Raw genomic sequence first — 14728 nt, forward strand, 5'->3', positions numbered from 1 at the left:
ACATATTGAAAATTTGTTCATTGATTTCTTTTTAAATTGACTCTCTCTATAAACTGACTCTTAAGAGTTATTACTCCCTGAGAAAATACTTCTCTGTCCATTTTCAATGGCTTGCAATAGATTTAGAGATATTTATCACTCTGCTTCCCTCCTATGCTCCCTCCCCTAAACGCTCCTCTGTCTCTGTGAGGACACAAGAGCACTTTCTCTAAACAGTCTCTCTGGCATGCTATTCAGCACTGGCAGCACTCTCCTCTGCCCTGCCAAGCACTGGGTATGTATTTTAATACAGTGAGCAGCATACAAATGGTGCCATCGGCCATGGTGAGCTCTTCCTACATGCAAGTGACAAGAGGGTGTGTCTAAGTCAGCAACACACATGTTCCAGAGGTTCCTGTGCCTGGTTTATAAAGGGATGGACCATCATTCAGAACTTTGCTAAGATGCATTTCCACCCTCTGTATCCCTGAAGCAGAACAGTCCAGTGGATACAACACTAGACAAGAAGCCAGGAAACACAAGCTGATCCTTGCTCTGCTAACCTTCTATTTGTTCACAGGCATGTCACATCACCTCTCTGTGCCTCAGTTTCTACATCTGAGAAGTGCTTTGAGTTCAATTAATCAAAAGCATTTCGGTATTACTATTGTAACGTGCCTCTATGAGCCCATTCCAGTCAGCTACTGCAAACTCATAGTAGTTATCATCAGAGATGGGGGAAAGAACCAAACGCATCCCCTTATAATAAACAATTCAACTTAGATTGTATATAGTTTGTCCATAGATCTCAAAGTGCTTTACAAAAGAGGTCTGTATCCTTACTCCCATTTTACAGATGGGAAATGAGGCATGGGAAGGGAAGCGATTAAAGGATTAGAAAACATGCCTTATTATGACAGACTCAAGGAGGTCAATCCGTTTAGTTCAACACAGAGAAGGTTAAGGAGTGACTTGATCACAGCCCATAAATGTACCTACCTGGGGAGCAGAAATTTGATAACAGACGGTTCTTCAATTCACCAGAAAAAAAAAAAGATACAATAAGATGCAAGCTGAAGCTAGACAAATTCAGACTAAAACCAAGGTGCAACTTTTACCAGTGGGGGTAATTAACCATTGGAACACTTTACCAAGGGTTGTGGTGGATTCTCCATCACTGATAATTTTTCTCTCAAGATCAGAAGTTTTTCTAAAGTACAAGATCCAGTTCAAACTGAAATTAATTCAGGGTAGCCCCATGGCCTATATCATACAGGAGCTCAGACTAGATGATCACAGTGGCCCCTTCTGGCCCTATGATTAGGACTAAGATTGTGTCACGGAGGTCGCGGAAGTCACAGAATCTGTGACTTCCAGCGACCTCCGTGACATTGGGGACCCGCAGCAGCCCATCCGCCACGAGCAGCCCAGCCGTGCTGGGACGCCCCCTTAACCCCGCAGCAGACCTCGGAGCTGCTCAGCAGCTGCGAATGCCCCCCTCCCCACAGCTCCCAGCTGCCAGCAGCAGCAAAGGGACCCCAGAGCTGCTCCGGGGATGGGGGAGCGCACAACTGCTGAGCTGCCGTGAGCAGCCGTTCCCCCCCCCACATCCAGCTCCCAGCCACCGCCAGCAGAGGAACCCCGGAGCTGCTCAGCAGCCATGGGCAGGGGGGAGCCCCCAGCAGCTCCCAGCCGATGGCAGCAGAGGGACCCTGGAGCTGCTCAGCATTGGCAGGGGGTCCCCCAGCAGCTCCCAACTCTGCTCCCCAGCTCCAGTCCCACAGGGCGGCAGGGGGACCCCCCGCCCCAGCTCCAGTCCCACAGGGCGGCAGGGGGAAGCTCCCAGCCGCTGGGAGGTGGGAGGGGGTAGGGTGCTGGACCCTCCTCCCTCCCCACTTTGTCAAGGATGTTTTTAGTAAAAGTCAGGGACAGGTCATGGCTTCCGTGACTTTTTGTTTATTGCCTGTGACCAGTCCATGACTTTTATTAAAAATATCCATGACAAAATTGTAGCCCCACCTATGATCTATGAAAAGTGACTCACCCAAGGTTACCCAGCAAAGCATTGGCCAAGCCGGGAACTGAACCCAGGTATCTGGAGTCTCAGTCCAGTGCCATATTCACGAGGTCACACTGCTTTGCAAGAAGCGGATATAATCAAAAAGAGAAGCTATATTAGATATTAACTTCACTGAATGACCAAGAAACAATGGCAGGGGAAGAGGAGAGCACAGCGAGTTCCTTTTATGCATTTTTGGATTTTTCACTGTTATTTTTATTTGTGGTTAAATTTAATACTCCTAAAAATGAAGGCCTCAAAGGCAGTAACTAGAGACAAACATTTCGCAAGTTTCCACACATAGCTGGGTCAATGCTCCTCAGTCCCAGCCAGCAGAAGCCCTCCTGGAACACTTTCAGAGATAGTTCATCATTGTGAACAGAGCAAACCTGTATGGTCGTTAGGTGAAGTGCACAAATAGGGGACTAGGATAGTCCAGTGATATTATCTAGGATTTAAACTCTAGAGATGCTAGTCTAGTGCACTAACTGACTGGCATACCATGGCTCCTCACTAGTGCAGTTCTGGCTTTACACAATACGAGGATATTCAACATTCATCCTGTGCTTTTCATCCAGTTTATAAGGCTCCTAGCAAAGTAGCTCATTTAACTAATCTTATACATTAAATCCCAATACAGGGAGATAGCAGTTTGTGGATTTATACTTTATCTGACCTAGGGAGGTGCTCACTGATACTCCCCTCAGTCACTAATATCTGGTCTGGAAAACTAATAGAAAATGCTCTCCCGGCAGTAACATTTTGTAACTATGCGTAGCCTGGATGAACAAGTCTTGTTATTGGCTAATATGTCAGCTGGCGAGCAAAGGGCATTATTGACTGTTATATTGGCATATTCCTCAGATACGGGAGTAAGTACCAGATTTCTTTCAATAGTACTTGACACAATCCTAATTCAGACTATTATGGTAAATTACATCAGATTTATTATCGGACTATTTTAGATTAACTTAATAAGGATCATAATACTGTTTTGCTGTTCTATAGTGCTGCTTATAAGATTTCAAAGCACTTTACAATTAATTACATCTCAACAGCAATGGTGTAAATATTAAATCCATTTTACAGATGGTTAAACTGAGGCATAGAGAGACAGTGACAGCAACACCACACAGCAAGACAGAAGCAGGTCTAGAAATAGAACCCAGAAGCCCTAACATCTAGTTATGTTATCTAACCTCTGGGCTATGTTTTGTCCTAGTCCACATATACATATTGAAGTTAGATACAGAAAACCAAGCTAACAGGCTGTCAATTTGTTCTCTACCCTGTCAGAAGAATGCAGTGTTGTTGGAGACAGGCAGCTATGTGAAAATAACTAATGGAACTGAATAGCACAGAGGTCTATCCCGCACAAGAACAATTCATTATGATGCAAGTTCCACAAATAAGAACCTGATGTTAAGTCATACATTCCTCAGCCAGTGCTTCATTGGTACTTTGCATACGACTTGCAATGATCACTGACTGTGTCCTCACATCTATACATTAATAATCATGATTCAAACATATCTTCAGTTACAGTCACTGATTTGATGGGTGACCCATTACTTTACATTGTGCATGAGGTTAAGACCAAGTCAATAAGAGAGACTGCAACCTCCAAAGAAATGCTTAGCAGCACGTATGGGGGTAAGGGTAAGCTGGGAGAGATGTAAACCAACAAACAACCAACAAAGGTCTCTTCTGTTTGTCCCAACCACTAGAGAGATTTTGAGATCATGTGGTCCACCAAGGAGAAGTAAAATGCTGGGTGACTAGCATCCCATATGTACAGATATCAAGTGCTGTAGAATAACCTCAGGGAACAATACACCTTGTTCATGGGATTCATTTGAACAGTTCATAGTGAGTTGCTCCCAGGTTTTACAAAGAGGGACTTAACTAGGCTATGAGATATTTAATACTGAGTACATCGGAGTGACCACAGGTCCTGGATAATTAATGGTTCAAACACATCCCGGAGAAGAGGAGTCAAAGGAGAGGGAGAAAAATCTCCCTCACACAGATGCACAGTTCTGAGCTGAGAACTTTGCTCAAGAACATAATTGGACAATTTAGTAATTTAGGAATGAAATAAAGAGACCATATGGTATTCACATGTATAATACGCAGCTGATTGCAGATATATAAATGGAAGGCCCCAGTAGCATACATCAGCAGAACACAGGCTCTGAATGCAATCATCTCTTAGCTACTACGTAGCTGAAGTCAGGCAGTTCTGCAAACAGATCTGACACTACCGAGTATATATATCCCCACTTACCATACTAGGAGAGGAGCAATATACCTGTTGGTTCTTAGCTGTACCATGAATAAACATTAAATTATTTAAAACAGTACACTAAGCCCTAATTTGTTAAACTATCCGCAAAGTAATCTAGCTTGCATATACAGACAGGTTGTCAGCACAGCGAAGGCTGTAGTGTAGTCTGAGCAACATGTAAATCAGTCATTAAAACATAAACCAAAAAGCAATTTAGCTCTAACACCAGGAGTCAGGTTTCCAGCCTAATGCGCTTTAACACAGTAATAGGTGATGACTTTTCAGCGCACCCACTGGATGTCCGCCCCCGTCGCTAGTGAAGATAGTGCACTTTGTGCTATCTTCTTTAGCAAGGTGGGCATTGGAAAGGGTGGCTAACAAGGGAGTAGAGAACTCACGGAGCAGGATAACTGAGGAGCTGCGGTCAAGTAATGAGATCAAGGGGTAGCAAGGAACTGGTCATGGAGCTAAAGTATGAACCCACAGTTTATATTCTGGAAGTGACCGGAGATGAAATGTATTCTCAACAGATGAGTCATATCACGTCCACTGACACTTTCCTAACAAAACATTTATATGGTCAATGGCAGCAGGGGCTGGAGAGGGATGTTTTTTTCTTTTTAATTATTCCAGTGGTAAAAACAAGGTAATAAGATACAATAGAATGATGTTAAAAATACCACAAAGCATATAACAAATCAACTAAAGCAAGGGCCTCAACTTGAGGATGTCACTTCATCCCAACTCCAGCTTCGCAACATGCAAGCCACATATACAAGATAGCACCCCATTAACTTCTCAGTCTCCACATTAAGGACAGAGTGCATATTCCTTTGTTTTGTTTATTTGATACTGGATCCTTCATCTTGGTATTTAGACACCAGCTTTAAGAAAAGATTCTCCCATATTTATAATCATGGTGCCCTTCCTTCCAAAACCCAACAATTAGAAACTGTCTTATTTATTTAAGAGCTATTAAATACGCTGAGCTCATTGAACAAAGAACAACCTTCTTGTGCACAAGAACATCAATTAAGAGTTCTGGTTTAGGAATAAAAGAACCTGGATTTCAGATACTAATTGGAATGGGTTTCCCTTATTTAACTGACTTTCATCTTGGTGGTCCCCGAAAAGAATAGTTTGTATTAGTGATACAGTCTCAGCAGCGGAAATGTGGGGACCAGGAGCTGCAAGACAGTAACTCAGTTTAATATCATGGTCAACCACTATTTTTCTCCACAGGAAATTAGGTATAAATCTAAACTACAGTATTTGTTATATATGATTAAAAAAAAAATCAGTGAAGCGAACAAATAATGCATCGAAATCTCTCCATATTTTATATACATACATACACTCGTGTAGATGTATAAATAAAAACTGCTTAGTTTCACGTATTTTCTCTTTCCTTTGGATTCCACAGCAGCTGATGAAGATCTCTGCTAGTGTCTAATGCTGGAAACCTCTCTGATCTTCCCTTTCCCTTAGGAATCACAAAGGTACACATGGCTCTGTCTTTTCTAACAGCTAGAATTTTCAACAATTAATTAGTTATCTTTGGGCAGTTGTCTTTTGGCTGAACTTCTGGGTCTGCAATTTGAGGTTGCCTGTGTATATGCTGGGGAGGAAGAGAAACCCAAACCCTGTATTTTGCAACTCCTTAATCTCAGCAACGGATTGCTGAGTCCATACATCAACCTGCTGACTCTCTAGCATGCTCCACCTTGAGCATAAGCTTTTGTCCAGTGATAATAATAATTAATGGAGATATCCCATCTCCTAGAACTGGAAGGGACCTTGAAAGGTCATTGAGTCCAGCCCCCTGCCTTCACTAGCAGGGCCAAGTACTGATTTTGCCCCAGATCCCCAACTGGCCCCTCTCAAGGATTGAACTCACAACCCTGGGTTTAGTAGGCCAATGCTCAAACCACTGAGCTATCCCTCCCCCCAGATATGTCTAGGCCTTAGTTTCCCCATCTCCAGAGTGGGGATAATACTTCCCTCACACAAGTGTTGTGAGGATTAATTAGTTAGCTGATATTTGAGAAAGTCAAGTGCTGTATGGGTGCCAGGGAGAGGCATTTGAAATTTCCCCCACCTCCAAATCTTCTATCAGTAACTCCCACAATTTCCAAGTGCAAAAGGTAATGGACATCTCTCTTAGTCTGTGATAAATATTCATCTTCTCCTCAACAAATCAGAACTAGAGGGGCTATCCCTGCAAATCAAACTTGTTATTTCGCCTAAGAGTTTGACCAAGGCAGGAGAAGGGGGAAGATTTTGTAACTCATTAAGCAGAGCAGAAACACCACCCTTTCCTAGGAGTCCAAAGCTGCCAAAGTTGTGTGCTTTGTGGTTTTTAAAGCTGATGTCAACAGCATACACAGCAATTTCTTGTGATGCTGTGTTGAACGTTGCCTCTCTCTTTGAAAGAGAAACATGCATCATTGCTCAAAGTCACCAGCTAGAAACAATTCCTTTTAAAGCTCTGAACTCATCAGCATTCCCATTACTGATGGGAGGAGATCTTTGGAAAAACGTGCTCTCTGGATACTATTTTCATCACTAACATGTCTGCATGGCTTTCCTGCATATCTGACCTATACTGTAAACTTCCCGGGGAGAAATAAATAAAAGAGTCTCCTCAACCGGAGACAGAACACTATCGAAAAATTCACAACGGCTCTGCTTTGCGTGAATCATAAATCTAGGGGGATAGAGAGAGCAAGGGCTTCCTCGATAGGAAAAACTTGGGGACAAGCCAACTAAGGATTTCTATGCACCCTTCTGAAGTGGGAGAAATCTGGCACACGAAAAAAATATTTTAAATTGTTTAGCTACGTATCTTTGGCCCAAGGCTGTCTTCAGGGATCTGGGGAAAACCCTACAGACACCTACTCCTCTTTAGAGATAGTAGCAATGTTTCTAGGATGATGACAGGAGGACGCCAGGGTGAACTGGGCATTGCATTGCTTTCCTCCACAATGTAAAATCTACCCAGAGCTATGGCATCCAGTCTAGCTCAATAAAGCCACCTTTCCCAGAGCTCTCAGTAGGTGAGCAGCAGCGCACAGGGAGCTGGTTTAGTCACGTGTCCCTACTCCATGGAAAAGGATTAAACTGGCAACACTAAGAGCCGAGCCTCCTGCTCTGCTTTGTGCCTCCACCTTAAGCGCACAAGGGCTGTGAAAAATGACACTCACCTGGAACCTGTAAACCAACTCCAACGACTGGCTGTCATTTTGGTCTGCTTCAAGGATGACATCTGTCAGTTTATGTATGATCACGTCCAACGGGCCCTGATCTTCTATTGGTTTGGTAAGGTCAAGCTGGAGGATTAAAAAAAAACAAAAAAAACCCACTTATTAAGATATCCACAATCAAATTCTTTATCCCCCCACCATTCCCTTTTCAGTTCTCAGTGTCAAAGTATTTCCCCGAAGTGTGAGGTGTTGTTCTGGGCATCACTCTTGGCACTGAACTCCAAATGTACTGGGGTGTTGCTTTAATCTCATCCATTAAAAATGCATAGAAAGTACCTATTCGCTGGGCAGCTAAAAAGTCGAACTTTGCATAGAGGTTTCTGTAGTAACAGGTTATATCCAATATCAAGCATCAGCACCCAAACCACTACGAGGCACCTTTCGTCCAAAGATCTCGTAGAGCTTCACCTGGCCCTTTCTGAGCTAGGGCACCAGCACGTATCCTCTCCTCATTCAAATCCCTCCCCCAGATTCGCTTGTGCCACCGGACATATATTTAAGAAACAAGTCAATGATATTTATTGATACGTTTAAAAGAAACGTGTTCACCATGTGGTGTTTTGGTCTTTGCTGAATAACCACAAGGAGCAGCATTCAGGTTAGCCACTCTGTGATGAGCATCTTGGGTAGAATTTTCAAAAGTGTCTATGCGTCTTCAGCGTCTAAGTCATTTAGGGGATTGGAAAATTTCATTCAGCATAAACATCTAGACAGTATCATGTTCTAACAACGATGCCAGGTTATCAATATTGACAAGTTAGTCACATGTCAAAAGATAGTGGCCTGTGCAATCTTTCTACCAGTGCCGTTGTATTTAAGCACATGAAACAACTTTAGCTTGTAAAACCACAAACAGAATTGATTTTAAAAAGGAAAAATAAAAGCAGGATCAAAAGATGTGTGCACAATAAACTGAAAGCAAGCCTACTCTTCAGACACATGCATATATCATTAATGTTCTCTTGGAACACACAACTGTAATCTCTACAGGACAGGGCCAAGTCTGTTTATAAGATGCCACGTACAGCAACGTACAACAGATTTATAAAATAAGAAAGATTTAAGGTGGTCTAGAGCGGTGGACCTTGGAAAGTCCCTAAGGATCTTCATACAACAAAGAGCTCCCTGCACATCTCCTGTTGAGGCATCTAACGTAGGTTCTGCTGTTCCCTGGTTTGTCCACCAAGCGTCTGAAACATACCAGAATGAACATGCACAAGATGGAAGATTTTAATAGCCAGGTGCTTGCAGAGTTTTAACTGTGGATGGGTTTGAGTTCCATTCACAGCCGTGATCCTGCACACACATGCATGCTTAACTTTCCTACTGTGAATACTGCTGTTGATTTCAGTGGGACTAGGAACAGCAGTAAAGTTAAGCACACACAACTGTTTGCAGGATCAGGGTCCAAATTATATGAAATACTACTTAGTCCAGGATCCATGCTGAATGAGTAGCTATGCTTCTCTCCAAAAGCAGTAGGTGCTTTGAGTCTAGATCTTCAATTACTAAGGAAAGGAAAGAAAAGAAGAAAAGACAAGACAAAACATCCAGTTCCAGATTGATACTTTCCACAGCAGCCTATCATCTCTTACATAAAAAAGGCAACAGAAAAGGGTCTGTTCAATTAGGTCTGAAATCCCTAATCCCTGAAGAGGTGCAGAAATCTAAACCAATCCATCTTCAGATCATCTAGCTAGGAAGACTGTAAGCAAGAAGCATACAAGTGGGCCAGGCTGGTTAGTTCTCTACATTTCTATTGTCCTTGCAGTTGGAACTGTAGGGACAAACTCAGACAATGAAAAGACAATCTTCCCCATCAGTAAGGACCAGCCATGACCCAAGAATAGAAATGAGCCTGTAAGGCTCACACATGCATGTTGAGCACAGTGTCATCGGGCAAAATGCTTTCTGTATGAGAGTTATTTGTGTTGTCAAATAAAGATGGGTATGTTTTCAGAATGGAAACAAACCACATATTGTAACACAAATCAGACAGATGGCATTAGGACACATACCCATCAAGGAGCAATCTGAATTTCTTCCTCCATGAACAAAGAATACCAAATTCAACATTCTAATAGTTTACTCAGTCCAGAAATTCAGTGCTTACTAGGTTGCTTTAACTGGTTCTTTAAGGATGAAGGGATAGCAAGTACATTTCAACCACACAATCTGTAGTTTTATCCAACATTATGTGGACCTGAGGATCAGACTGTTTGAAAAAATAAATTCTCTGTCTTCTAGTGAGAGCCATGGAAGGTAAACATTTCTAAACTGTTCAGGATTTGGAAGAGTTCCACCTTCCTTTGTATATTGGCATAAAAAAGTCCTTGAAAAATGAAGCCTTTTCAAGAGGAATATCAGCTCCAGTCACAAGTCAGACAAAGGCTAGCATAAAATTTCTGATGGTCTCTGCTGAGAGAAATAACAAGTTAGTGCTTGTCAGCTGGAATCTGAACCCTCCTTCTTCCTGTTCCTTTCAGTATCCTTCTCCAACTGTTCCTTGCATTTGACGTGATCATCCAAAGGTTTATTTTAAAGTAGAAGCAATGCCATGGCAACGAAAGTGAGAGAAAATGTTTACCATCATCAGCGTGAAAATGTTTAGGTTGCAACTGCAGCCCATTTGCCTCCATTTGATGGAGGGGATCTTATTAGAATATGTCAATTTCACTTGATTGCTTCATCCAACAAGCAAAATTAGGTAAACGAATGACAGAGGAATGAGGGACATGCAGAGTGTAAGCTGCTAAGAGGTAGCAAATGCAAAATACCATGACTATGCTTCCAAGGTGTTACAAATACACGTGTTGAAGAAAGCAATAAGTACTAGAGATAAACCACACGCACGCCGAACTTACATTAGGAACCTTGGTCCTTCAGCATAAACCAGACCTTAAGCTAAAGGTCTCCCTTAGCACACAATAATAGCAGCTACTGGAGGGGCGGAGGGGACAGACAAGCATAGGGAGTTAATTTCCAATAAACAGAATTTGTTTAATTTTTTTCTGCAGAACGTTGGTGATTTTTCTGTATTCTGTGGACAATACAAATGTCTGGTAAAATTCCATTAATTTCTATTGGCCCTGCCTGCAACCCCACATGCTGTGTTTAAAAATAAAATCACATCCGAGTGAAAATCTGGATCTGGTCACTCAAAAGACACATCAACGGCAAATGCAAGTTTTAGCAAAAGAAGAAATGCTATTTTTCTAAATGTTTAAAAATCTAGCTTTGTTTCAAATTTTTTTAAATGTTCCTGGTACATGCTACAATATACGGTGTTTCACAGTGAGGCTCAATTGGATTTGTTGCTTAATGCTCGTCTTTGGAAATAGTTTGGATTATCATTTGAATCAAATGAAGTCTTAATACCATTCTGTTCTCTTAACGGTGGACAGACCTTGTGCACTTCTGTCCTTGTGACTTTTCTGGTCATTGCTCCCCACCTCAGTCTACCCCCATTCCTTACTCTCATCTTCCCCCTAAAATGATTCTCTGTATAAACCGATTAACACACCCATTGTTGAAACCTCTCTCTCCAAATCTTTAGATGCAAAAACTCCTCTAACTTGACCTGACATCTAGTGGTGACAGAATCCGAGATTGTGACCTTTACCCAATGACAGTCTATCCTGAGCAGGGAAAGCCTGTGTGCTATGGGTGAATCTTTCATACTTGGAAAATGGGAGGAGGGAAGAGGAGTAGTGGAGATCAAGACTGCAGCTCTGACCTCTCTGATTAAGAAGATATCAGAATGGTCCTTCGTGACAACCTCTGTGGCACTTTTGATGTTCTCCTGGATGCTAGAGAAACGGACAAACACTAAATTTGTTCTAAGGCAAAGAAGGGTTTTCTCCATTTCACTTTCCACTCCACGGGAGGGGGGACAGGGACAGGCTATACCCACTAAGATTTCCAAAAGTGCAGAATCCAAACTCTCTGCTGGTAATGTAGATGTTCTCTGGCACAGAATGCTCCTTCCTCTGAACAGGAAGTACATCACCAGCTTGAGCCAGGAAGTACATCACCAGCCCTTTGTTTCTCAGTTCCAGAGGCTGTATATGGTATTCCCAATGCAGTTCTACTGTACGCTTATTCAATTAGGTCTGTGCTGACCCAGAAACGTTTGGAATTCATTTCAGGTTTGGGAATATAGCCTATCAAAGTCCACTGAATCCAGGCTTTCAGATTGTTAGCCGCCTTTCTCCCCTCCTCGGCAAATTTCTACTCTGCATCTTTTATTGCCCTTTGTTTTATGATCCCTTTGATATAAATGCACCCTTTTGCTTTACACTGTTTAGCCTTGGTGTGCAACAGTGATGTGAGTCATCAAAAACAGTAATGAGCTATGGGTTTCATTTGTACATTGCAAGTCTTCAAGCTGGCATGTTGGTGTGCACAGTAGAGTCCGCCAGCTCTGGAGAAAACAGCCTTTGAAAACCTTTAAACAGATTGGAGGGAGAGGGGAACAGACAGAAGTCACTCGCAAAATCCAGTCTCACTCTTTCCCCTTAGCTGAAGATGCTACAGAATCCATTGTCAGAAATAAAAGAAACAGATGCAAAAGATCTACTATAGCTTATCTGCCAAGGAGACACTTAGTGATTTTATTTGCAAAGAAAACTCAGCCAGGATTGTATTTTATATATGTATGAAAAGGCTCTTTCCTGACAGCAATGTCTGGGAGTGACTCTAATTTAAGATATAGCAGCTTTGGTATAACACAGGTAATTCAGAGAGACTAAAACACAACAAGCAGATTGGCTCAGCACTTAGTGGTGTGTCACTCCACCCAGAAGGATCCCAGAGTTCAGACCTTGGTGTCTCTGGGGTCCAGTCACAAGCATAACTTAGTTCTAAAGTTTCCCATGTACTCAGCCATGCATGCGTGTGACAGTGACAGCCCATAAATCTCCATTAGCTGGGAAAACAAATATCACCCAGAAGTCACAAGGTGAGCTCCAGTTGCCACCAAGTGACATTAGTAATAAGAGTCACTACATTGGAGGGCAAGGGTAGAGAAACTTCCTGTAGGAAATCTATGAGGAAGATATTAGCTTATGTGGTTGACCACAGACTGGTCCTTTTTAATCACCCGGGGGTTGGGGAGAGAGAGCGCGCACACGTGCGCACACACACACACACACACTTCTAATAATTGGGCTCACAATTTTACATTATGGTGAGCTCAACTGTAAGGAGTGAAAATTCAAAAAGCGTCACAATCTCCTGTGACAAATATTAATGGGAAAAGATGCAAAAGGGAGACAAAGATTAAATTAATCCAAACAAAGAGTCCGACTGATATCATTCAAGGAATATGTTCAGATCTTGCCTGGAAAACAAGAGAAGCGTGGGACTGGAAATCAATGGACCAAAACTGGTTTGTCAGAAATTAAGCCTAACTGGTGAATAAAATAATGAGGGGATGGGCTATTCCACCCATCACCCCCTTTTGGAATATTTAAAGAGAGACTTGGGGGGAGGAGAATTAGATGCTGGCTAAATGAAAAACAGAAAAGGAAGGAGCAAGCTTCACTCTCACGGCTGCCACCCCCACCATCTTCTGGGACTCCAGGTTCTACCATGACACTGTTGGGCGTTGTGATGGGGCAGAGTGGCCCCGCACGGGTTAACCCTTCTTTCCTAGCACACACTACCCCACTCGTGAGGGAGATTGTATGGACTCCGGCTGCTAGGCCGCGCTACCCTGCTCGTGAGGGGGACTGTATGGACTCCGGCCGCTAGGCCGCACCACCCCGCCAGACAGGGGTGATAGTAGGGAAGAAGGCCAAGAGGCCATAACTGGCCACCCGCAGAGAGGCAGGCGCAAGGACTCGAGAATGGCGAGGCACCAATACCACATCCTACCCCTGCCACAAAGGGGCGCTGCGGTGCCAGGCCCGCCAGATCTGGTGGAGAATGCGGGCAGCGATCAGGGCTTGAAACAAGGACCCAGACATCCAAGATGGAACCTGAGAAACTTCTGAAATGGCTGCTGGAGAACCAACAGCAGCAGGCGGTGCAACAGCAGCAAGCACAGTTGCTCCAACAGTTAGCAGCACAACAGCAGTTGCAAGCGGTGCAGCAGCAAGAGCAACAGCAACAGCTGATTCGGGAGCTGACGGCCCAACAACAAGCCAACCAGGAGCGACTATTTCAGCAGATGGCAACGCTGATAGAACAGGCACCAAGTCCTCCCCTAGGCACGGTAGGGGGCAGCGCCAGTGATGGGCTCGGAGGACTACCGGTGCGCCTTGCAAAGATGGGGCCGGGGGATGACCCCGGGGCCTTTCTTGTGACTTTTGAGCAGGTTGTGACCGCCGTACAATGGCCCCCCGCACATTGGACCACTATTCTAGCCCCCTACCTAACAGGCCCGGCACAAGCCGCTTATCGTAACCTCAATCCGCTGGACTATTCTAAGATCAAGGCTGCTGTCTTAGACCAAATGGGCATCAGCCCCAAAACTTACCGCCAGCGACTCCGCAGAGAACAGTATGCGCCGGGAGCCAGACCACGAGCCGTGGCCCAGCGAATCCACGACCTCTGCTGGAGGTGGCTAGAACCAGAATGACGGACAAGTGTTCAAGTAGCCAAGACTATGGCCCTAGAGCAGTTCCTGCAGACCCGGGGGAGGGAGTGGGTGCAGAGACACCGCCCAAAGACCCTCATGGAGGCGACCTCCCTAATGGAGGATTACCTGGCAGCAGAGAACAGAAGGCCAGCCCCAAAGGGGGGGGACTTGGGCAAACGGAACCTAAACCCGGCTTGGGGGGCCCATAAGGTGGAAGGGGGAGGCCCCCGTCGGTATGCCCAACCATCAGGGACACCCAGGGGCAAACCTCATACGGAGCCAAGACGACGCGCCAGGAAGGCAGAGCAGCCCCCGCCATACCCTGACCGAAGAAGGGAAGCGGGACTGGTGTTATGAGTGTGGACAGATAGGGCACTTCCGCAGGGAGTGCCCATACGTGGATTGTAATTATGGGCAGGTTCGGACCGCTAGTCATCGTGCCCGGACATGGGAGCCGGGGAAGATCATCATACCAGTGAGAGTGGACGGGACGTCTAGCCGGGCCTTGGTGGACTCGGGATGTAGCCAGACAGTCATCCGGGCAGGGCTGGTAGAGC

At 44.3% G+C, this 14728-nt stretch overlaps 1 protein-coding gene across 9 annotated transcripts in view; it reads right to left on the bottom strand.

Moving 5' to 3' along the window:
- The window catches only part of ITPK1 (inositol-tetrakisphosphate 1-kinase), a 248178-nt gene that overhangs the window by 104230 nt on the left and 129220 nt on the right, over positions 1-14728 (bottom strand). For 7 of the 9 annotated variants that reach the window (XR_006176501.2, XM_065595644.1, XM_065595645.1 and 4 more), the window contains exon 3: positions 7529-7654. The exons of the other annotated variants lie outside the window; for them this stretch is intronic. Coding sequence is in view for 5 of the 7 variants with exons in the window: in XM_065595644.1 (XP_065451716.1) it covers positions 7529-7654 (126 nt within the window). In the remaining 2 variants the exon portion in view is untranslated. The remainder of the gene's footprint in view (positions 1-7528; positions 7655-14728) is intronic. 9 annotated transcript variants of the gene reach the window in all.

The sequence above is a fragment of the Chrysemys picta genome, chromosome 4 (assembly GCF_011386835.1).
Source record: "Chrysemys picta bellii isolate R12L10 chromosome 4, ASM1138683v2, whole genome shotgun sequence".
Taxonomy (NCBI): Eukaryota; Metazoa; Chordata; order Testudines; family Emydidae; genus Chrysemys; species Chrysemys picta.